The sequence below is a fragment of the Strix aluco genome, chromosome 15 (genome assembly GCF_031877795.1).
Source record: "Strix aluco isolate bStrAlu1 chromosome 15, bStrAlu1.hap1, whole genome shotgun sequence".
Taxonomy (NCBI): Eukaryota; Metazoa; Chordata; class Aves; order Strigiformes; family Strigidae; genus Strix; species Strix aluco.
In genome coordinates, this window is record NC_133945.1 from 17,959,110 (window position 1) to 17,984,134 (window position 25,025).

Genomic DNA, 25,025 nt, shown 5'->3' on the forward strand with positions numbered 1-25,025 from the left:
TTTCGGTGAGTGATGACATGGACATTGAAGAAGATTTCTCCTTTCCTTGGAACTAGTTTTGGGAAATGTTTTCATTTGTGAGGTTTTGCTAAACTTGTGGTTGTTTTCTTAAGTGTTGACAACTGTATAACCCTCGTATTGGTTGTTTTGGGGAAAATTTGTGGGGTTTTCTGTTTAATTGTTTTGGGTTTTGGAGGTTTTTTTGGGTTTTGTTTTTTTACCTCCTAACTAGTCACATTTGAGCTTAACAAATAAAAGCTTTTCCAGGAAGGAGCCGTGTACAAATAAGACAAATGGAAAAATTATTTTACTAGTTCGTTTGTAAAGCTTGTAGTAGAGTCTTTGTGGTAGACTTGACTCTGCCTGTACAAAATTTTTGTGGTCCAGATTCTCAAGTCTAATATTATAAATGGTGTAAAGTGAAATCTGGAGTCTCTAAAGGTAAGCTCTCTTAATAGAGTAATAGATTCCCGCCGTAATGTGTTCCCTGTATTCATAACCAAAACAAAGTGCTTAGAAGCTTCCCTTTCTCAGACCTATCAATAAACATTTAGTAGGGGTTGTGTACATGTGATGGCCTTTATACTGTTTTCTGAAATGGATTCTGGTGATTACTGAAAACACCAGCAAGTATTTTTAAATTTTAAGATCTATTTCACTCTTTTAGCTTTAAAATTAATTAATTTCTCACATTTTAGGTATGTTTGGATTTCTTTTTAATTTATATCTTGCAGTGCTTTTACCTGTCTCTTATTTCCAAACAAGGCAAACCAGTTGTTTACTCTTTTTTTTCTTTTGATCATCTGAGTGCATAGGTTACAGGTAGAGGGAGATGCTTAAATGGCATGCCTTAAGTGGATAAAGTTTTCCTTTGATTTATATTTGCATTGAACTGGTGAGAATTACACCACCATCCAGGTGGTGTTTTTACTAGTACTTGGATTGTCTCTACAGGCTCTTTGTCAGGATTTGTATTCAAAATTTTTCTGTAAAATCAGAGATTTTACTGGTCAGCAGCAGTAAGCCCTAATTATATTTTGTGAATTTAATGTTGTGGTAGACTGATATAAAATTGACCTTGTATCTGAATGTCACTAAGTTTTCACATTAATTTATGGGATGTTGACAGCTTTTAGGAGATACCTTAAGAAATCACCATGCTTCCTATTTCAGAAGAAAATCACGCTAACAAAGTAAATTTTGGGTGCCTTTTGATTTTTAGGTGACTGGTTTTTACATGCTTCAGTATTTGTGCTATTCCCACGCTAGTTTTGAAAGAGGATACATTAAGGCATTCCATATGCAGTTTTCAATAACTAAAGTTTTATATGAAATTTTTTTTTGGAGCACAAGTAACTTGTTACTCAAATGTGGAAACATACACCTATGAAGAGAAGAGGAAGACAGGAGGTTTTCTCAGGTGCAGTATGTTTAGTTCATTCTAAAAATTTTCAAGAACAAGAGTCTTCAAAATCACTATGCTTTCCATTTCTTATTCAAATTTTGGAATTATCTGGATAATAGTGAATGCATTAAATTAAGTTAATGGTAATATAAGTGTTAAGCAATAAGGATGTAATTTCATGGTACAGAGCATCAGGGCGACATGATGTTAATGGCCCATCTGAATTCTCCCTACGAAAATAGCAAGCGTTGTTCCTGTAGATTTACATAGTGCCTTTTATCCTAAAGGAGTCCAAAGCATTCTGTGAAATCTAAGCAAATCACACCAGTGACATAGTTGCTGACTAGAGAGTGACAGCCAACAAAAACACCCTTTATACGAGAAGGCTTGCTTAGCAACACCAGGACAAATGCAAGACGCGTCGGAGGGATCGGGCCGATGTCGTGCCGCAGGACGTGCCGAGCGTGCAGTGCCTCCCGCGTACTGGATCTACCTCAGCGGCTGCCCCTCCGGAGCTGGCACCCAGCATCCCGCCCCGGCATCCGCACCGGCACCCCGCCGGAGCTTGGACCAGCCTGTCCCGCGGGCTCTGGGCTGGCTGCAGGCGTCAGTGCCCAGATCTAAGCTACGCCGTGTTTTTGCTATTTAATATCCTTTGTGAGAAATCGTTTTCTGTAGGAACTGTATATATTGTAAATAAAATAGACTAGGATAAACGCTGGATTGGTGTCTTGTCAGTTCATTTTAGAAAAGATTGAGAACGAAAGCTGACGGGTCGCTCAGGGTGATTTTGGTTAGATCAAAGAGATAAATTTTGCAAAATTCAGCCAAATTATGTGTCAAGAGTGACATTCATAGCATAGGGAGAGCTGGCCAGAAGGTAAATGCTGACTTCTGTGGCAATTTCCGGGTTTTGAACTCTTGTTTTTTCTCAAACAAACTAAACAAGCATTTGGATATTGAGGTGGAGAGTGCCAGTGTTTGGTGTGAGAGCACTGTGGTGTCACTTACACACCAGCCTGGTCTTCAGGGTCAGAAAAAGGGGCAAATGTTCACTTGTAATATGCCTGAATCTGGCTTCAAATCTGTGTTCAACTTCATTTCTGACCCAGATGATGTTGAAGTTAGACGTGTACCAAGCGTGGCAGGAAATTAAATTTGCTAAGCCTCAGGCGGTAGCTGGAATCCTTTATTTTTCATGAAATACTTGTGTAAACTATTGTGCCTCCAAATGCTGGTGTAAAAATGCTCTAAGTACTTCTGTTAAATGTCTCCTACACATCTTAAATAATATAATTTCTTTGTTATGTACATACTCATGTGGTTTTGGTTTTTGCACCTTTCTTCCTAAATGTTACCGGCTTGATGTGTTGTTTACCACTACTTAACAGCAAAGCTTGCTGTTTCACAGCCAGATTTTAAAACGGAGAAAAATGTTAACATTTTAAAAAATACGTGAAACAGCATGAAACCTGTTGGGCTGACGTCTACATGGCTGCTTGTGGATTTAATTGTTGTGGTATTATTTTCCATTCAGTCAAAGAAGGTTGGGACACCAGAGGATGTAGAGTTACTGACCTGGGTACCGAGTGGAAGTTGGGGCAGCTGCTCCCGGAGTTGCCTTTGTCGCACCACAGGGCTGAGAAGGCTTTGGGGTGTGGGCTCGGGGCTTCATGCAGGGCTCTGGAGGCATCGTAAAAGCTCCTTTATAGAAACGCCTCACTCGAGAAATTGCGCTACCAAGCCTGTATTCCTCTTAGGGGTTGTGAGTTTCTACATCTATAAAATATAAAAATACTTCAAACACAGATAAAGGGCAGTTTGTTTCCAAGTGACTTGCTTTGGCCACCCGCTGTGCCCAGGCCCTGAGGAAGGCCAGGTTTGTTAATGGGATCCTTCTGGCACCAGGTCCTGATTCAGGCTCAGTGATGCTGATCAGCATCAATTTGGGCCTTACAGCTGGAGATGTGTGGAACGCTGCATCACACTGCGCTGGCTCTAAAAAACGAGTTTCTGCTTGGTTTCTAGCAAGAGTTTTCAGCAGTATCTCTTGGCTTTGCTGTTCTCCTCTTCAGTGGAGCAATATGGGTTCAGTTGGTGGGGTCTGCCAGGCTGAGAGGCCAGCCGCCTGCTCTAGCACACGCTCTGTGCCTTGGTTTGATTTGCCTCGAAAAGAGCTGCTCAACAGTTTTTACTCACAGGTGTACTTTTTTCACATCTTGTACTCTTGAACCAAGTAACAAGCGATAGGACAAGAGGTAATGGCCTCAGGTTGTGCCAGGGAAGGTTTAGACTGACTCTTAGGAAGCATTTCTTTCCAGAACAGGTTGTCAGGCGTTGGAATGGGCTGCCCAGGGAGGTGGTGGAATCCCCATCCCTGGAGGGGTTTAAGAGTAGGATTGACCTAGTGCTGAGGGATCTGGTGTAGTTGGGCACTGTCAGTGTGAGGTTCATGGCTGGACTGGAGGATCTTCAAGGTCCTTTCCAACCTTGATGATTCTGTGAGTCTGTGCCAGACTTGAAGAAGCAGGCCCTGCACAGGCCTGGCCTAGGTTAGCTAAGGCCATTTTAAAACGTGCTCCCAGCTCAACGGACGCTGTTTGTGTTGACGGCGAGCTCCGGGCCGCTGGAGCTGGCTGGGCGGTGGGGACCGCCGGTGCGGGAAGGCCGTGGTGTGCCCCGCTCCTCGCCGAGCGCTGCCGCCGCCCTCAGCGGGGCGGGGCGGGCCGGGGCGGGCGGCGGGAGCGCGCCTCGAGCCCCGCGAGGGGGCGGGCGCGGGCAGGGCGGCGCGCGCTGTGTGTGTCTCCCTCCGCCGCCCGGCCCGGCCCGGACGCGCGGAGGGGGCGCTGCGGCGCGCTGCGGCCCGGTGGGCTCTGAGGGTGCGGGGTGTCCCTGACGGTGTGTGGGAGCTGCCGGGAAGGGCGCGGGGGAGCGGCGCCTTGCTCCGGAGGGAGAACGAGCAACGGCTCTGGGCTGCGCGCTGCCCGCCGACCCTCCCTGGAGCGGCGCGGAGGGTCCCGGCCGCGGGCGGGCTCTGGCGGAGCGGCCGGTAGCGCCCGGCTGCTCCTCTGGCGGCTCCCTTAGGGCTGGGCGGGACGGGCCCGGCGTTGTCAGACCGCTCCCACGGCTCAGCGCGGCCTCCAGGACCCCCGGGATGCTGGGGCTGCTAAACAGCTCTTTAGGGTCACACCCTTCTTCTTCCGGCTCAAATTGACCAAACCGCTGAAACAAAGAGTGCGCTCAAACTTAACGTCAGGTTAAGTGGGAACTTTGAAAGTTCTTTTAGCTCTGTGGTATCTCCAGACCCTTCAGCGCGCGGGCAGGGCACCTCAGCCACGATAAACCGCGGCGGTGGGGGAGCAGCCCGAGTGCCGTGTGCCACGCATCCCAGTTTCCCACAACAGGTACGGTACTAATGTGAAATTATTGGTGTTAAATGGTTGAAATACAGGGTTTTTTTCTATCCTGTTTATCATTCCAGCCAGCAGTGAACAGCAGCAAGTGCTGCTGCTGTCAGTGCCGAGGAGGGTCTAGGCACCTTCCGGGCAAGTAATTACGGAGATTGGATTTTACAAGTGACTTTGGATGAAAACTGGAAGAGTTCTCTGTACAGTGTAAAGCCTAGTTAAGTCCTTGTTTGGGAGATGATGCCCTGCCTGTGGGAAGGCAGAGAGGTAAAATGAGGGCCTTGTGTTGTGCTTTTGGTGACTTTTTTCAAGCTGCGCTTGCTGATTTTTCTTTATACATTTGCCCTTTGGTTCTTGGTTTGTTCATGTAAAGGAGGTGCCCCAGTCTGACCTGCGTCTCTGCTCTGGATGCAACAGGCAATGCAGACAGGAGATATGTTGCCAGTATTAACAATAACAGGTTTATTTTCTTAACTCATATATAACACAGTAAAGACAGTCTCATAACTTAGTATTTCATTAATAAATAATCAGCTGTGCTGTACCACCCACAGCCCTGCAGGGGTAGGTCCCATATGAAGAAGAGCAGAGAGCAATGAAATCCCGACCAGTCAGTTCAAGTGCATAGAAGGTAAGTGCTTCCCTAAAATGTGCATGTCCAAACCTTTTGGTTACTGATGGGTTGAAAAGTTCAGAAGAGTGTGTCCCAGCAGGGTTGGAGATTTAAGAGGAGGAGTAGTAGCACTGAAGTACTCACTAGCTGGTCATTTCACAGCTCAGGACAACGATTCAAATAGAGGATGAATTCAAGTGACACTATAAATTAGTCTTTGAGGCTTTTTGTTTTAAAGTCAGTCCAACCACGTGATGGTAAACTCCAGGTGGATTCACCAGCCAGGGAGCTGCAGAACCTAGCCCTAGTCCTATACGTTTCTTAGCAGTAGTTTTATGTGTAGAATCTTATGCCATTAAGAAACAGATTTGACATCATCTGGTTGCATAAACTATGTTTCTATAGTCTTTTGTATCTATAAATATGAAATTGGCAGCATGGGCAGTAATGGTCTGCATCCTTGAAGATCCTCACGAAGAAAGGTACGAAGCAGCATCCAAAACAGCACCTACACCCAAAGAGGAGATGGACATGCATGGAATGATTTACTGACTTTTCTTTCTGCTGATTACACTTGTGCTTTTTCTCTGCCTTATTTTGCCTGCCTTTTCACTGCATGAGTCCAGTTCTTTACCAAGTCTTCTAATGTTTAAAGTATCTTCCAAAAATTAAGTGTCTTCACTGCTAACCTCTTATGCGTTAGTCTGATTCTGAGCTTGATTCTAAATTACGGTAGGGAAGTAGGCAATCTTGTACTAATTTTTGCTTGTCTTATGAAAAGTAATAACATGGTTAAAATTAGTAAGTTTTCATCCTCTGTAGCCATGATGACTGTATCTAGAATGGACAGAATGACTTCTTACCAAGTAGAGAAGAGCAAACTGTCTATATAAACACTATCTAGAACTTTTTATTTTTTTAATGACTCTTTTTAACCTTCTGCTATGAAAAATCTTCCAAGCATACACGAAAGCTTACCCAACCATACACAAGGTGGTGCACAGAAGGTAGGACAGTCTGCCCAGTCTGTAGGTGACCTGTGTGGTGATGTGCTGGCGGCAGGAAGGGCATATTGTGGATGTTGGTTTGCTTGAGAAGATTCCTGCTACGATGATCGGAGGCTGAGACACCATGTAAACTGAGTTCAAAAGGAAATGAGAAGCAGCAAAATCAGAAGCACGGGAAATCTTTGACAAGTTATGAAGTCTTAATTGGAGAATGTAGGTTCTTAACATGGCTGATCTATGTTACTGTTATTGATTTCAGGTGTATTAATAAGAACCACTGTACTGCTTGTTCTGTGTACCCCAGTATGTTGCTTCTACTAGCAGCTGGTACTTACTCAGATAAGGACATATACGGGGAATTGCCAGTGGGATAATCCCCATAGTGAGGCAGTCTCCACCACTGGCAGGCGTACTCTGACATTGAGAATTTATCTCCTGATATTGAAAATAATATGAAAAAGCATGTTTTCCCTAAAGAAGAGATTTGAAGCATATAGAAGAGCTTCCTGGATCAACTTCTCAGTAGTTAAAGGAAATTCATTGAAGTAATTAACATACAAATGTCATCAGTTGGATGCTGGTGCTGTCCCCAGTTAGTAGAGTCTGTAGCTTCCCTCATGATTTTTCAGTCTGGAGCTGACTACCATACTCCTTGAGGGGCATGCCCCTTGTAGGTACATGAAAGGTATTTTTTCAGAACTGTTCTCAGTAAAAAATACTGTTTTAAGCATCCTAAAACAAGTTAAGGGTACATTGACACTGTAGCATGAAGCAAAACTTCAGGAGTAGGAAGGTATTGGCTTTTAGATAGGATATAACATATCTGAGTTTAATTGCTTTCTGGTCTTAGGGATTTTAAAAAACGTATGTGTCTCCTTCCCTCCTGTAAGAGATATTATTTGACTGTTCTTTGAGGCCTTTCCTCAAAGTCTCCTTTGACCTTCTCCACTTCCATAAAGGTGACTAGAGCAGGAAGAGGAAAATCCACTGGACTTGAAATTATTTGTTCTGAAAGTTGTAGCTCCTAGCTGCTTTTAAAAAAAGTGGGTACTTCTGTAGATTGGCTAATGCTGGAGAAACAAGTCTGAGTCTCTCAGTTTATCTTTCAACATTTCTAGGGAAATTTTCTAGCCTCTTAGATTGTGATTGGGTCGGAAAACTCCATCTTCTCTGTTGATTTTAAAACTAAAAACATTTCACTTTTCTTAGCACATAGAACTACAAACATTGTTAGAAACACAGTCCCCTGGCACTTACCTGGTTGCTCAAGGGTGGCTGTTTCTCGACAGGAATAAGGTGGGGGAGAAGGATACTCATAAACCCCTATGCAAAGAAAAACAGGGTAAAACGTGAAAATCCATACAGCTTCTGCCTCCTGAAAGCCCTGTGCGGAGTCTGATGAGAAACTGCGTGGGGAGGTGCCTCGCAGGGGAGGCCTGACATGGCTCAGTGAAGTACAAGACAGGATAAAAATGCTACTGGATTGGTTCATATATTTTTTGAAGTCAAAAGAGCCCACAGTGACTAGCTAGTCTCACTTTCTACACAATGTAAGCCGAGAAACCAAATCCTTTTTTCAACACAAAAGCAGTAACTACATCTATTCCAGCATAACATTGGACTGATATTTGGACTTAAATTAAGGACTCCATTGATAAAGGATTCACAGTACCTCTAACTAATTTCAGTGATTACTCTCCTTACTATTAGTATTTAGAACCTTTTTTCTAGTCTGAATTTTATCTTCCTTCAGCTTCCAGCCAAGTAATTTAATCATACCCTTTGTTCTAGAAAAAAGTTAAAGATCTTTTTCCTTTTGTTATGGAGAAGGGAAGCTGGTGACTAAGACACCTCATGCTTTTTTAGTTCTTTTACTAATCTTACAAATTAAGAATGCAATCAGCCTACCTGAGCATTAAATAAATGAATGTATTAAAAAATACATTCATGAATACTTTCAAAATAAATTCATGTATAAAACTTTACAGCTAGCTAGCATGGATGTGGATCAAACTACCAGACTGGCCTGCAGCAGGAGGACAGTCCCTGTGAGAAGTCTTGTTTGGCCAAGGCCACACAGCATCAGAGAAGCCCTCACCCTCAAGCAGAGCAGCCCTGACGTGGGAGTCCAACCTGCACCACTGAGCCTTTCAGAAACAATGTGAGTCCAACCAGGGAATAAGCCCACAGGGGTACAAAATGGGACACAAACCTGGAATTTTCCAGAGTGAGACAAAATACAGTGGCAAAGTTGAAAAAATGTTAGCAATATTTCCTTGAATGGCTTGCCAAAAGTGAGAGAGATTTGCAATGGCATTTGGGTTTAATGGTGGTTGTGGTGTGTTTAGTTTTTGGGTTTTCCTTTTGTTTTGGAGGGGGGGTTATTTGTGGTAAAACAGCTCTGCAAAAAATTAAAAAGTAAAGAGTTTCCTTCTGATCTAGAAAAGGAACGTGCTTAGTACAAGTGAGTTATCACTTGGTGTGTTTTTGTGAAGGACCTGCTTCCTGTGCAAGGACAGGACCCTGCAACTTGGTGTTAGATGTGCTGAGTGCCTGTCCCTCGGTTGAGTAGCTCACAAGTGAGACTTTTTCTCTCCAACCTCTTCCAAGCTCTTCTGACTTTAGAAGGAGGCCAGAGAGGTCCTTGAAGACAAAAATATTTAGAGAGAGAGCTGATCAGAGTAAAATGCTCTGAAAATGAGTCAAGTTTAGAGGCCCAGTACTGACACATCTAGACTTATTAATCACCTTCTGACCTGCCATTCTGGTTTCTGCTCCAGTCCTGTCTGAATGGCAATTTCCTCAATAGCAGGAAGATAACAAAGGTAAAATCACTGATATCTCAGTGTGTCTTTCAATGAGCGTGGGCTCGAACAGGCAGAAGACAAAGGAGTGTTGTGAGATACTGGTGTAGGCGTGCGAGCAATGCCTAGTTTCAGAGGGAAAAAGCCAACCCAGCAGAGCAGCAGCTGTCGGTGCCCGCTTGCAGTTGTTGAGTTGAATTGCCAGCACTTCAGTCATGACGTTTCACCATGAGACAGCAATGGGTAGAGGTGGTTCATCCCTATAGAATCTGGCTGCAGAACTGACTCATCTAGGGAGGGCAGCTCAGGGCAGCAGGAGCATTTGGGAAAAGGCCCGTCCTCTGCAAAACTAAATTACAGTTTAAGCAAGACATAGCCTGTCCATGTACAAAGTTTGCTGGCTGAACATTTGCTCATTAGGAATATGAAATTATTGCAATTTCATATTCCTAATGCAATTACTGCAATTCCTTTTCCAATAAAGCATGTGTGTTTTTTTAAAAAACTAAACAAAAATATTTTTTGCCATTTTAAGTGATGTTTCTGTTAGGAGATCCTACCAACTTGCCTACCCCAACCCTGGGTTTTGTATGCTGGCACAGACGCTTTCTAAACTCATCATGTCCTGGCAAAGCTTGGTCCTTTATGAGCTCGCTCAGCTACACTCTGGAAACCAAGCAGCGTTTGCCACACAACCGTCACGAGGGTGCTCTTTCCAAAACCCTCCTGGTGAATTCTGCTTACCCCCTTGGCTGCAGTACTCTGGTGCAGAGGGTTCTTGCATGTAGGGTTCATGGTGCGGTTCATACATAATCATAGGAATTTCCACGCGTCCCTTCTCACTAGGCATCTCCGCAGTTTACCTGCCAAAAGTAGTGCAAAATAAAATCTACTGTAAGTGACTTTCAGTGCCCTGTATTTGTCAATGCCTGCTTCTAATTCATAGTTCTCACACTCAGATTTTACTTAGAGGAAAATCAGCAGTTCTCATATTCTGCCTTTTTTATAGACTGAAGCGCAGTCAGTTCCTGTTACACTTCATGATGAGGAAGATGGGATGGGAGAGCAGAAAATACCATCTTTACATACTTCTTTGTGCTGGAAAGCTAAAAATGTTCCCCCAGAAAACACGCCATTCAAAGTGTGTAAACTCGTGACTGAAAGTGTTACCTTTACAGAAAAGTTAACCTAATTTTTTTCTATGGATTGTCAAAATAATCAAGGAGGGGAAGGGCAGGCTTTGGAGCACCTGTGAAAAACCTTCATCTGTCATTAAGTCAGAGCCTACAACAGTGCAACCAGTGGCAATTTGGATCTGTCTTTCATCGGGTTATTGTGCAACCTTATCATCACCATTACTGTGACCAGTTTTGTACTGTGAAACTATCGTCTCATCACTAGTGTGACACACTTTTGTTGGGCAAGATCATTATTAAATATGACTGCGCTGCCTGAGGCTCTGAACAAGATCAGGTCATGAAATATAGGTGTTTTGCAGGTGTTAGCAAGAACTGTTCCTCACAATAAAGGAGAGTGGGAGTAATAGGACACAGCTGGAGATGTGTGTTTGTATTACTGTAAATGGAATGATGTTAATTATTCCTAGCTGTGCCTTGAACTAGTATTAACTGGTTGATTTCCTACTAACGTTAACCACAGGAGTCCTTTGCAGAAGAAAGTTACAGGCTTTTGCATAGGTCAGCAAGGAAGGGCAGTTTGGGGGGAAAGAGGAGCAAAGATGTTTGTGAGGAGCTGCTAAATTAGTTTGGTGCAGGTTCGCTGGCTGCTTAGGTAACTCCACATAGCTCCTTGCATTCCAGCTACATGTCCTGTGTCACTGTTCAGACGCCTTCCCTGGTTTGGATCAGGACTGTGCCTACACACTGGTGATGCAAAAGTGAGGGGTCATATTGTTAAGTAAACAGAGACTGAGAAATGTAACATTTGGCAAGTCGGCACAAGGTGCCTGAATACGTGAGGTCAAACCAGAGTAGGATAGAAATTGCTGAACAAGGCAAGCTGCTCAACAGGTCTGTTTTTAAGGTGTGTTAGAGGACAATATGTATGGGGGAGATCAAAAGAGGAGGGATTAGTAGTGCTGAGCTAAAGCATCAGTCCTTTTAGGGAGGAAGAAAAGAAGGAATTTGAAAATATTACTAAGGAAGAAGTGATGTAATTTTCACAAATCTGAATGAATGGGAAGTGATATAGAAAATGGTAGCAGAATGAATAATAAAGGGACTAGGTAGGATGGTGTGGGAAAAAATGAAAAATACAGCATTGGCCATGTTAAGGCCAAAGATGCTGGAGAAAATTGCTAATGTATGGATTGGAGAGGAGGGATGGAGAAAGGTACACCTTCGTATACTTGTTATAAAGAAGCTCAAACAGGTGATTGGGGGTGTCAGAGGTATTAATAGGCCATTATTGAAGCTTCACGAAGATTCCACTGAGAAGAAAAAAGATGAGAATCAAGATGAAGCTGAGAGCCAAGGGAGAGTAATGATCTACAGAGAAGAAAGACAGTGTGTCAATAGTAACTGGGGGTTCAGGAGTGTGATGATAGACAATATTGCATTAGCCAGTGGTGATCAAGGGCTGTTTCCTTGGCACAAGGATCAGCGGGCAAAATTATAGGGAGTCTCTTCAAGTTTTTGGCCTATTGCTGTCTTGGTACTTAAACACCATGTACTAAATACTGGGTGTTGTCAGTTTGTGACACTTCTGATGAATTCATTTCACTCACTGTGAAACAGGAAAAAGAAGAAACAGCTTTTGAATTTCATCCAGTGACTATAGGTCCAGGCAAAAGGCCTGTCATGAGGCACAGAGTAGGAGGGAATAATAATGGTTAACATAGTGAGAGCATTGCAAGTTAACAGCTGAATGCAGGCAAACACCGACTAATCCTTGCTCCACCCAGTGAGGTATTAGTGTAATATCCCCAGTTAAATGTCTTATAGGACAAGAGATGCAGAAGTGAATCAGCAGCAGAGCCAGGAGTAGTGTGGGAGTCCCACTGGACCGGGTTGTGTTTGATGTACTAGAGCCAGGAAGCACAGAGGCTGTGGACCATAGGCTGTTGATAACGTTGGTACCCTGGGTTTGCTCACTTCCAGTGTCTTGTTATGTGCCTCTGATAGTGCTGCCAGTAGCTCTGTGTGTTGTGAGGGAGGACCTGCCCCAGAGCAGATGAGCTGGGAGAACTGGATGGGCAGCTGGGCCTCAGCTTCTGCACGAGTTTCTTCAGCCTACCTGGGAGAAAGTACCAGGGGTTTAGATACCCTCTGGGCCGGAATGCTGCAAGGAAAGGCATTCTCGAGGGTGTTTTATGCAACTCGGTAGATCCTTTCATTTGGCCTATAAGTGGTTACTCTCTGTTCTTGGTTGCAACCATGCCTGTGATGCCCGAGAGCTCTTGGGGCTGTGACCCCCAAACTTGTAAGTGTTATTGCTATAGATGAGAGCTAGAGACTGTCAGATGTGATTATCTGCTGGATAGGAAGGTATGGGAGAGAACAGACAGTGCTAGTAACCCTGTAGGAAAAAGTCGTAAGAAGAAATATCAGGCAGCAGTTCCTGAAGCATAGGAAAATGTCCTATAAACTCCCCTCCAGAAACCAGTAACATCTAGGAGGCCCACGCTTAATAGCTGGGGAGGTGATGTAAGTTGTCTTCTCTGCAGTCACACTGAGCAAATGGAGTTCTCTGTGAGGGCAGAGCAGACCCTTGTGCACTCCTGAAGTGGGGGCTTGGTTTATCTGTATAGTCCCAGGGACACCAAAGCAAGTCTGTGCCTTCTCTCCTCTGAAGTCTCAGTCTTTTCTATGTAAGGGTATAATCAGTTTGCACTGGAAAATAAAGCTCACTGAGTCCTGTGGAAATTAGTATTAAAAAAAAAAAAAGCAAATCACACCCTGAGGCATATACACAAAGAGCCAGTTCAGGGAAAGGAAGGTGGAAATGACAAAGCCTTTATGTTCCAGGAAGGACATATCCTAGGGGAGAATGGGCAACTGCAGTTTCCATCATCTTCCTCTGGATTTGCTCCAGGCACTTGTGTTCTGGTGTGAAGAGCAGTTGTCATGCAGCCAAGCAAAGCTGCTGAACTGCAAAATTCCACAGCAGGGCCCCACTCTCCAGCTCTCACCAGCACCTCTGCACGTTCCCTCCCAAATGTCCCTGCTAGCTAAATAATCCCACAGATGAGAATAGCTTGACGTGTGCCTGCAGAGTCACAGGCACTGCTATTTGTGCTTTGTAAAGGGGAAACCGAGACACATGGTGGACAGTGTTTTCAGGAGTCCTGACAGAGTTCTTATTTGGCCTCCCATGTATGGTTCAAATGCTTGCAAAGAGAATGATGACACTCCTTCCCTCTTTGTGGTATTTTTCAGAAAGGTTTTTCAGGTGCTGCGTGTTTGCAGTGGTGGGCAGAGAGACAGCCCTGTCTATGTAAATAATTTTTCACCTTTCAGAAATACTTTTTCCAGTTTGATTTCAAATTCGTTGGAAATACGCTTTTCCCACAAACACTTCTTCAAAGATGACATTGTAGTATTTGAAATAGAAGCGTTCATGAGCCTGGAGAGTCCTGTGGGATTCGTGTCAGTTTTGACCTAGGTACAGCTCAGCAGAACACAAACTGGGAGCTACTCGACAGTTATTTCAGAAATGTCATTACTTGAGTGCTGATACATCTTTGTTTTAGTCTTGTGAGCCTGTGCCAATGAAGTATTTACGTTTTCATTTGAAAATAGAAGTTCACTGCAGTACTTTCTTCTCAATTCAGATTCAGAAATTATAGTGTGAAAAGGAGAGGAGGCAGATGGAATTTGGCAGATGTATGTGTGTCAGAGTCCAGGTAACATTTCCCTTACCTTGGTATTCTGTTCTGTTGCAGTTCTTCCTCAGAAGTAGATTGACCTAGTTAAAAAAATGATGTGGTACATCTGTGAAAGCTGATCAAGACTTACAGAATTATTTTTTTTTTTATTTAACTGAAGCTTGTTTTAGCAAGAATGTTAATTGTTGGCCTCGTACTGCAGACTCCAAATGAAGTTTCTAAAAAGTTTTCAGAAGTGCTTGGCACTGGCCTGTCTTCTATTACAGTTGAAGCAGTGGAGTCACTCCCAGGACCTGGATATGGATGTAACAGCATAAAATACCTAGCACTTCTGGGAGCAGAGGAGAAAAGGGAGGGACAGCTTGGATATGTGAGAGGGGGACTAAAGTTGCAAAGGGCTGTCTCTGTGCCCTGTCTGTTCTACAGCTGGCAATAAGGGCTGGATCATGTCATCTGGCAGGAGGTTATCGTATTTGGCTATCGCGTCATGTACCAGGATGGCATTCAGAATCTTGGGCAGGACAGGAGGCAGTGACTTTATAGGAAAAGTGTTTAATCTCCATTCCAGCTCCAGCTGATATCAGTGTGGGATTTGCCATTGACTTCAGTAAGAGCAGGTTCAGAGACAGAAAAAGGGAACATGGATTTTAGGAGAAAACATTAAGTGATTCAGGTATTTGAAGAAGATAGGGTAATACATTCAAAAGTTTTGTATTTTGGAAGATTAACACTGAAACTTTATAGTAACTGATCTTCAGATGTCATGGACATTTGGAGATAGAGCAGTTTTCACCAGTGATCTGTTGGCTTGTAGGATACTAGTCCAAAGGCTTTGTTTGCTGTAATGTGTTCTTGTTCTCCTGTCATCACTAGTTTAATGTTTTCTTGGGCATTTAGCCCTTCCAGCTGTGTTTATAAGACAAGTTCAATTTCTGCTATTTTAAAGAGTGACCATAAAATGCCATTGCTGGCATGCAATTACATCTGTGGCTTGAACAATATGGAGTGCCTCTGTTTTACTTTATTGAAGCAATTAATGCTAGTTTTTTGGCTAACAATGAAACACTGAATTCCTCAGTGGAGAGATTTTTTCCCTTTAGCCCTGAGTTGGTCGTTTATGGCAACATTCACAATGTGCTGAGGCTTTTCAGATGTTCAGGAAGGAATAGCTCCAGCTCTAATACAGATAAACAAAGAGTTGGGGAGCAGGATTCAGGTATTTGTTTATTCTTATCCTTAAAATAGAGGATAAAGGAGGTGACTGCTGGCAGCAAATTAAAAGTTGGACAGTAAAACGTATTCAGGATGTGTGAAGTAGACAACATTTTCAATGAGATAAAGGATGCTCTGCCAATTCCGTGTTCTTTACTCCTGAATTTAATGTTAATCCTACAGTTATTCTGGCTTTTAAGCCTGTATCAGGCTACCATCTTCCGTTCTCAAATGGAGAGGATGTAGCTATGGGGGATTCAACTGAACATGAACTGTACTTCTTGCAAACTCTTCACCTGGTTCCCTTGGCTTGTCTGTTGACTGCACTGACTCACTAGCCAATATGTAAGGTCACTGCTTGAAGTGGTCAGTGGAAGAAATTGGTGGTTCATCTGTTGAAGTCATCAGGATGTCATTGAGCCAGGGAGCTGGGCAGAACCCTGAAAGTCATTGTGTAGATACTGCTTCTCTTCCTCTCATGTGGGAAGAGAGAGACTTATGTGTAATCCAGGTTCCCCTGGCTTACATGGAAGTTTAGAGTAAAACTAGCATAACAATTGTTCACAAAATCAGGAGGGAGAATATACTAAAGAGTGAAATGTTGGTGAACTGAGCTCTACTGAGGAAGAAAGAGCTCTTTGCTTTTTCCATTCTGGAGAAAACCTTTTCTCCTTCATGATATTGTAAATGGTGACACAGACACAAAGAGACTTGGAAGGTTTGGGGGGTTGTTTTTGTTTTGTTTTCGAGAGTGCAACCCAGTGTTCATTTGCCGTGATGGGTGCCCAGAGGGCTGGCTGTCTGGTTACTGGGCTTGCGCAGGCACCCGCAGTACTTGTGCATGCAGATGGAGCCTGGCCCTGCCTATGTGGACTGCTGGATAAGCAGGGACTCCCTGGATCTTCCAGTCCTGTCCCAGGTCAGACATTTATGTCGGGTTATTCCTTCATGAAGGCAGCTCCGGTCTATAATTTAGTACATTTACTGCTCCTGTTGCTCTCACCTCTAAAGCAGTTCAAAATACTGTAAACTTTCACAAACCTTTGAGCCTAAAATTATTCATGGTAGTTCATTGCTGTTTGTTATTGTACCAGCATCATGTTTTTATAGAAAAACCTTCTCCTCCCAAGCCAGCCCAGAGAACATTTCTGTCTGTGCAGCCTTTCCTTCACAGGGCTAAGCAATCTTGCTGAGTCCTTCTCATTTCTGTACAGTGAATTCATCCTTCTTGAGCTCTGTCCTCAGCCTATATAATGGTATGAATGTCATCTTATATTTAATGGAAATGCTGTCTTTAGAATAATCCAGTAGCACTTTTTTCTTTTCCACAGCCGTATCGTGCTGATGGTTTGTATTTATGCTGTCGTTAACCAGCAGTAGGTCTTTCTCCTCCAATGTCATTTTGTACTAATGAACTCCCAGCTTGTAGCTGAAATTCCTGATATAATTTTCTAAATGGACTGCTTTGTAGCATTATAATACATATGAATTCTGTCACAGCAGTTCTCTAGGCTTTCTCATTCTGTGTAATAGATTTTCTGCTTCCATAATTTGTTTCTTCATTCATACTTTTTATTAGCCACTCCTATATTTCTGTCAAAGTTATTAATTAAAATACTGAATAAGCTTCATCACTGATTTCTGCCTTAACCTTTGATACAAACCAGATCTATCTCTTGAATCTTGTTCCTTAATTTACTGTTTGAGGTAGAATCCTTTGGTTCCTTTCAGATGACCAACTTCACTCACATTTAAAGGGCCCTTATTCTGAAGGATGAGCACAACTGGGCCCTGGGATTGTGTAAGAACTTGTCCCTCCCTAATTATCATTCAAAAAATAGAGCACTAACCACTAAAAGGAAGTATTGTCCAGTGGTTTGTGCATTAACCTGGACTGGGGGGGGAAAAATGTTGGGCTCAGTTCCTGTTCTGCAACAGTGATGATGAGCAAATTAGTCTTGATTTTGCTCAGCTCTTGTATACAGAGACACTGTATCAGGGAGACACTGCGACCTTTCTGCAGTGACATGGTCCACATTTGGTTATGCCTCATCTTAAAGCTTGAGCAAACAACAGAAGATAGGAAATGATGAGTTTAGATTCAGCCTTTGTCCTCTATTGACACAATTTTGTCTTTCATGTTCCTGTCAGCTGTCGGAATTGAGGGCAGTCTTATGCAATTGCTTCCAGCACTTCATCATTACCTTAAAATGTGATGTTTGCCATCTTTTCGTTTAATTCTTTTATGGATTAACATTGCCTTACTGACAGCATTGAAACATGGGTAGCCAGCATTTCATTTATACCCATGTAAAAATAATGTCTATAACTTGTCCTTCAATTGAAAACTGATAGAACTGCTCAAGTAATGTGTCATGTAGCATCTGGACCTGGTTTAGCAACTCTTAACAAAGTTATTATGTTAGTCAAACGTTCATTTGAAGGAAGCAGGTGTGTGTGCCCTGCTTTTATGCATGAGCTAAGTGCTTTCCTATGGTGCATTCATTTGACTTTCCATTCTTATTACTGTTCTCATCTTCACCTTATCAGAAAGCTTGTTTTCCTATTTTCCATCTCTGGTCTGTTCTAGGAGAAAGTTAAAATATCCTGAGAAGAGTCTTAGCCTCCAGATTTTAGGGACATCAGAGAGAGCTTGCAGATTTTGAAAGATTGACAATTTAATCATAAAGAGTTAACATTTACAACCAAGAGCCACAGCTGTCATACTCCTCGAGCTGTCTGTTTTAGTCCTTGCCACCTCCCTTTCCTTATTTCCTAAGGAGTAAACATAGTATTGATCCCAAGTAATTTGAAAGCTCTTACCTTTAGGTAGCTCTGGTAAATCTGGGGAGCAAAAGTGCTTCAAAAGTTGATCACTTCATCCATGTCTTTGGAATGCAGCTGTGTCTAGGAAAGAAAGCAGCACCCATGAGCAGTGACATGACCTGCTGTCATGCCTCAGTAGCTTATCCAGTTGAAGACGCGAGCGAGTCAGGTGGGTAGAGTATATAATTACCCCAGTTCACCAGCAGTCCCAGCCTACTGCTCACACCTGCTCTGCAGGAAAAGGAATGTTGTGTGACAGGCTTGCATCAGAGTTTTTTCACGGATAGTTTTCCAATATCCCAGAAATTTTACTTCATGGTAACCTGAAAGCTACATGAAGACAATCAGAAGAAGCATGGGAATAACAGGACAACCTAAGCCATTGTGCTTCTATACACACCATCACAGAAAATGATGAAAAGTACAGTTGTATATGGGGTTCTGATATTTTGTTATCAAAGTTGATGATTCTTTGATTTTGTTATCAAAGTCAAAGTTAATGATTCCTGACCAATTAAATTTTTGTGCTTAGATCAACAAATATATCTGTGCAAGGTGGTAACCATGGACATTATAGCTAGGATATTCTTGGTAACTAGGTTTGTAGCTAAACTGGACTTTTGGTTAAATAGATGCTTTGTCTCTGTGGTGGGTTGACCTTGGCCAACTGCTGGATGCCCACTCAAACACTGTCAGTCTCCTCCTCAACAGTACAGGGGATGAAAATAAGATGGAATTGTTCTTCAGTTGAGGTAAAGGTCACTTATCAATTACCATACTGGGCAAAATAGACTTGACTTGGGGAAAGTTGGTTTAATTTATTGCCAATTAAAATATATTTGGATGGTGAGAAACAAAGACAAAAACTAAAACACCTTCCCCAGATGCACAGATTTGGCATCTCCAAGTGTAACGGTGGCCACATGAACTTCTTAGTAAGGACCGTTCTTGCTTCATCCAAACCCACTGTGAAACTGTCCCGTGCAGACTGTTCTCCACATCAGGAACCCATCTGCAGTGCTCCTGACAAGGAGAGAGCATGATGCATCGGGTTTGCCTAGGGGCCTCACTTCGCCCATCCAAAACATGCTGTTCACTCAGCTCCTGGGCAAACAAAGGCTTACTCAAGAAAGGGCTGCAGCAGTGCAGGAAGCCCCTGACCTTGAGAGGTCAGGATTGCACAATAATTAGCAAAATAGTAAGGTACAGCTGAGAAACTGTCAGTGGGTAAAGGAAGAAGAATGTGAACAGTTGAGCACTCCAAGTTTTTATGTTTCTTTTGTCACCATAATTTGCAAAACTCTTTGAAACAGAGATTTTTGTTGTTAATGGATAGTTTCATGTTAATGGTGAAAGCACATCACCTGCAAGCACATGGAATCATCCGGACTTGAAGGACCAGGTACGGAGCACTTGCTCAGATTCGCCTCACCGGCAAGAATGGAGACTCAGCACATGTGCTATGACTTACATTCAACCACCATCAAAGTAGTTGTGGACTCCCCTGACAAGAGACACATCTCTAGGCTAAACTAAAAATATGAAAAGATGGCTGACAGTAACCGTGGCTGATCCTATTTTTGCATTTCAAATCTATGCTCTTTCACAGGTTTCCTGTGTGATATTGGGCAAGTTTTCCACTCCTCCGTGTTCTCTCTGTGTAAAGGGAGTAATAGACTGATCAGAATATTATTACACAACTTAATTTTAATAGAGATGTTAAAACGCTGCTTTACTGAAACTGAAATTCTTTGGGGACATATATTATTTTGACATTTTCTCAGGAAAGGGTTTATTTCTGAGGGTTCACTGGTCATTTCTGATGAGGATCACTCCCATGTACATGGCTAAATATGGTAGGATACTGACGATATTTGATGATGTTAAAAGTCAAGAGGTATAGCTATGGTGTTTAAATACAACAGGTAGTAAGAAGGTGTTGAAGAGGCTGAAATATGGGATAAGTCAAAGGAATGAGACTATACTGGGGAGCCACAGATACCAAAAAGTGCGTATGTTTCTCTCTGTTTTCAAGTTAAGTGTCCACAGCATGTGAGACTGGGAAGAGGAATGGCTACCAAGATGTGTGCCACAGGGGCCGTCTGTACAGGATTGCCTCCCTCCCCTTTCTGCTCCTGCCCAGCAACATGGGGAACCGGGTGGATACTTGGCACAGACTGGATTTTCTTGTCTTCGTGGAATCACTTGATAAGGTAGGTTAAAGATAGATTTTAGGATGGCTGGGGTTGCATATCAGATTAGTATTTCTTTGTGGCAGGATATTGTGAGACTATGTATTTTTAATGAAGTATTTTTTTTCTGAACATATACTGGGTGTTCTGGAGGGCACAGTTTAGACTCAGCCACAGTTCCCCTCTTCCATGATGATATATAAAAGTAATTATGTATATTGTTTATGTTGTGAAGATGATAATCACTAGCCCTGAAATCTTTCACTCCTTGCTTTTCAGTGACTGTAACGTTGCAATCAGAGACACTGCCATTAAGCAGGAAATGAATCCGTGGAAGAAAGGGCCCATTTCTTTGGGGAGGGGTGTCTTTTTTTTTTTTTTTCCCCCCTGAAGAGTAGAGGAAAAACAGCGATGAAACCATGAGTGCATCCAAAAGTGTTCATGCACGAGAAATTCTTGCTGTGGTGTAGGGCGGCTTAAGTGCTTAAATATTTACAACAGCTTTAATATGCTTAACATACTGCCAAGTTGACACTCATAAAAGAACCAGAAGTTGTTTCAGCTCCTAGGGCTGTTTACAGGCGTACAGGAGGCAGGCACTCACTTGAGAGGCAGCTCTGTTTCACCTGTTCCAAGTGGCACTGGGCATGCACATGTTCTCACATCTTCAGCCTTTATTATAGGTGAGATGAGAGGATGCAAATATCTTTTTGTCTCCTGCCATACATGCTTTTCTCCCTGCTGTGGTCACCCACCAACCTCACCGTGATTCTTCAGCCTGCAGGGGAAGTGAGTGATTTTATACTTCTGTTTACATGTGTATCACTGGCTTTCTTTTGCAATCTTAATTACACTGTTTGCTCTAAGAGGAACAGTGTGATACTTAGCAAAGAGAAAGATTATATCCATCCCCTTGAATCATTATATCAGTCCCCTGAATATCATGTATGCTATCAGAGAAAAACAAGGGTGTAATAATCATTATAAATGAGTCCATCAAGACCTGATTGCTTTTACTATCATCACAAAAGATAGCCTCTTCTTGTGTGTAGGAGCTACACTGACAATTATTTTGGGGCTTCTTTCTTATTTTTGCTTACAGTCTCTCATACGTGGGACAACTGGATTAAAGATTTTTTTTTTTCCTGTGTATAGTTGATAGACCTAGTTCTGACTGTGGATGCTGTAACCATGGTGTTAAGATCAGAAGGATCACTGTGTATGATAAAGAGTGTAAAACCTCACCTGGGGATTCCTGCATAGCTGCTGGTGGAGCCAGAGCACTTTTGGCTATCGAGCCCTACACAGGCCCATATGTAAAGCAGTGTCATAGGGAAGCTGTCCCAGTGAAAGCTCTGGGAGGTTTGGAGCCTGGCCTAGGACCAAGAGCATCCTGAGGATGCACCCGGCAGGGCAGCGCAGACGGCAGGGCAGCTCTCCTCCTTGTCGAGGCCTTGTTCACACCACGTATGAGGGTGGAACGGAACACAGTGGAGTTTTCTGTATCTCTCCATTGACTTTAGGGGCGACTCAGCCAATTGGCTCATGCTGTGATTCTAACTTGTAGGTGGATGAAACTGAGATGTGTTCCTCCCTTTGCTCCCTTTTAAATAGCTCATATGTTATTTGAAGCATGATTGTCTCTTTCTTGCTGTTTTGTGTTCAAGGTCTAGCCCAGTTGACTGAAACCTTTGTTAAAGCATGACAAAAATAAAGTTGAATGGCGATTTTATTACATATAACCTGTATTTTGATATAGCTTCTCTGCTACTGGAAAACTAACAATGAATAAAGGTCCTTTCCTTGGAGGAAAATCTGAACCGTCCTTCCAGTTCTAAAAAGCAGAGACCTTGTGCATACAATTCCACTCCTGTTTACACCAGCAGGTATTTGCAGTCAGTGGTACCTGGAGCTGGAATTGTTTTGTAATTCAGGAAACCTCAATGTCTGTGAATATCCCTGCTATTGTCTGCCATAAATATAGTGCAGGCAGAAAAAATTCCTCTCCCAATTAAAACGCCAGTTTACTATAACTGAGCCTACATCCTATTGACTGGGAACTTGCCTGTCCTGTTTGGTATCTGAATGCAGCATATTTCTTAGAGCACTGATTACACAAGAAGGATAAGAGTGACTCAAATATGAAACATCATTCTTTTCAGATAAGATCTAGAGATGAGTTGTTTTAATATGCAAAGTAAATATTTGAGTGACACGTGGCACATAGCTCAAACCAAAGCAGAAACCACTTATTTGCAATGGTTTCCAAATGAAAAATGATCTCCAATATGAAAAATTTTCCGTAGGCTTTTTCTAGTAATTTGCCTGTTGAAAAAAGATGTAGAAAAGAGAACCAGCCACGTGCCATGCAGAAATTGAAAAATCACTGTATGCTCTGCAACTAATCTGATCTGAAAGCCCAACCTGCTATAGCTGGATTGTGTGCCTACCCACAGTGGGGAGCATTACTTAGTATTGTTAGTAGCACAAAAGTAATTATTTTCATTTCATTTTTTGTCCTTTTAATATAACAGTTCTAAAAACTCTGAACCTGGTGTCAGAAAGATGGTTGTAGCATTCACATAGTCTTACTCATTGATGATGTAAGGCAGAAAAAGCTTAACAGTTTAATTCAAAGTTAATCACTGAATCAAAGAAAAATGAGTGAACATTTGTTTTGGTTTGCAAGGGATACCTTTATGAAAAATGCTTTATTGTTTCTTTTTTTTAGATGTTAAAAAATATCAACAATCCTAACTTGGTATTTGAAAATCATATTTTTGAAACAGTACATGGAAAAAGTCAGTGAGAACATTTCAAAATTGATGGAGAATTTATTTAAAGTATGTTGTTAATTTTTGCTCTTTTTGACCAGCTTGGCTCTTAATGGTTTTCAAGGTTTTCTGTCCTGTTAGCTCAGAAGTCAAGTCCTCATATTCACAACATGTGAATATTCTACTTTCATGCTAATACATCCTTGCTACCAGCAGTAATATTTGTGCTTCCAACCTGGCACCACACAGTTTGGCTTGGACAAGGCCGGCAAGGCTCCAGGAAGTCAGCTGGGAGCTGTGAGATTACTGCTGAGCTCTTCATGCCTTGGAGTAATGGACCACAGCATGAAACAATACAACAGAGAAATCCTGCTATAAGAATGAAATTGCATCTACTGGTTATTATCACACCTTAACAACTGCTAGAGGCAGAACCATGAAGGGGTAGACTCACAGACTGGAAAAAATACAGAATCAAGAAATTTCATGCAGAGAGGACAAAGCCCATTCTGCTGGCATGAATGTGGTGCTGACACTGGTGATTATACAGTTGGGCTGTGTTTGACATGTCCAAGAGTTGTAAAATTTTCTGCTTGAATTAATGGGCTTTCTGACTTCTCTAGACAATGGCATTCAACAGGATTTCCATCTATGTGATGCATATGACAAAACCACCTTATAGATCATCATACTGATCTCAGAAGGAAGAGGGCTGGACCATTAGCCCTCAGGGTCATTTTGAAAATTTTGTTATCCACAACCAAGTAATTAACTTCAATGGTAAGGGCTGAGATGCTGGAAAGAGCTGATCGCTAGAGCTGGCTTGCAAGCCTGAGATGTTCTGATGTAAGAAAGAGTATGTGGTCAGATGACTGAATTATTATCTAATTACAAACTTTGGTGCAGTCAGGAGAGTAAGTATCTCAGTATTCCAGTTGTCCCTAGAACTCCACTTTTTTTTTAGTTATAAAAGTGGAAAAGAGATTGAACATAGTTTAAATAGGCCAAAAATATCTGTTCCTTTGCAAAGAGTGTGCTGACTTTGCACAGGCTTTGCAAGCAATAGTTCCGAGTGCAGTCAAAATATTTTAGAGGTTGCTCCCCCCTCAGGGGAGCCTGCCAGACACAAAAAGGTCAATGTGCACCCATCTGGTACTACAAGGGAAAAGGACATGAAAGGCACAAGTACACAGAATCCCACTGCCTGCTGTCTCTCATGAAGAGGGGCTTCAGGTCCCTGCAGCCAGGAGGAGTCCGAGGTAAGGGAGGTGCTGCAGGGTCCAGTGCCTGCCTGGGGGAGGCTCCCAGAGGCTCTTGAGTCCCCTGATGAACTGGGACAATAATTAGCCTTAGTCCCAGTGCGGGGCGCTGCACTGCCAAATGCACCCTTTTGTCAATTTTCAGCATGTATAACTTATGACCACGTGTAGATTTTTTTCTTTTTTTTTTAGACCTGTGTTTAGTTTTAGGTAGTCCTGTGAGGAGCAGGGAATTGGATCGGATCCTTATGGGTCTCTTCCAACTTGAGATATTCTATGATTGTGTGATACTAATAGTTTCAGCTTCTTGGAAGCAAATAAAATGACCTGAAACTGATTTTTTTTTTCTTCCCTAAGAGAAGAATATAACTTCAAACATTTAATTCCTGTATCTTCCTTCAATTTCTTAACTTGAAAGAAGAGGTATGTTAGAGCATGATATCTAAAAGGAAAAACATGGAGAGAGCCCAGCACAGCTGATATTAGTTGTGGTTGGTTTATGGCTGAACTACTGACATAATCAAAGATACAAATGGTGATCGGTTAACTTGGGGAAATTCTAAGCATTCTTGAAATTCCTATGCTGAGATTTTCTTGGAAGATGACTTTGATTGCTTGGTAAGTAGTGAATGACATTGTATAGGAGAACATATATTCCCTTTTTACAGTAGATGATCACG

General features: G+C 42.5%; 2 protein-coding genes across 3 annotated transcripts in view; one reads left to right on the forward strand and one right to left on the reverse strand.

Annotated features, from left to right (window-relative positions):
- The first annotated feature begins 5,407 nt into the window (after positions 1–5,407).
- Positions 5,408–25,025, forward strand: part of CARHSP1 (calcium regulated heat stable protein 1) — a 72,458-nt gene continuing 52,840 nt past the window's right edge. The window contains exons 1-2 of one of the 2 annotated variants that reach the window (XM_074840394.1): positions 5,408–5,443; positions 20,156–20,333. The gene's annotated coding sequence lies outside the window, so the exon portion shown is untranslated. Of the gene's footprint in view, positions 5,444–8,536; positions 8,594–20,155; positions 20,334–25,025 lie in introns of those variants that run through there. The other variant, XM_074840393.1, reaches the window with a different exon arrangement.
- Positions 5,825–18,188, reverse strand: LOC141930082 (lipopolysaccharide-induced tumor necrosis factor-alpha factor homolog). Its single transcript, XM_074840400.1, has 5 exons — positions 18,118–18,188; positions 9,981–10,099; positions 7,690–7,755; positions 6,404–6,563; positions 5,825–5,933 (listed from the first exon to the last, which is right to left on the reverse strand). The coding sequence occupies exons 2-5, from the start codon at positions 10,084–10,086 to the stop codon at positions 5,825–5,827; spliced, it is 441 nt and encodes a 146-aa protein (XP_074696501.1). The 5' UTR covers positions 10,087–10,099; positions 18,118–18,188.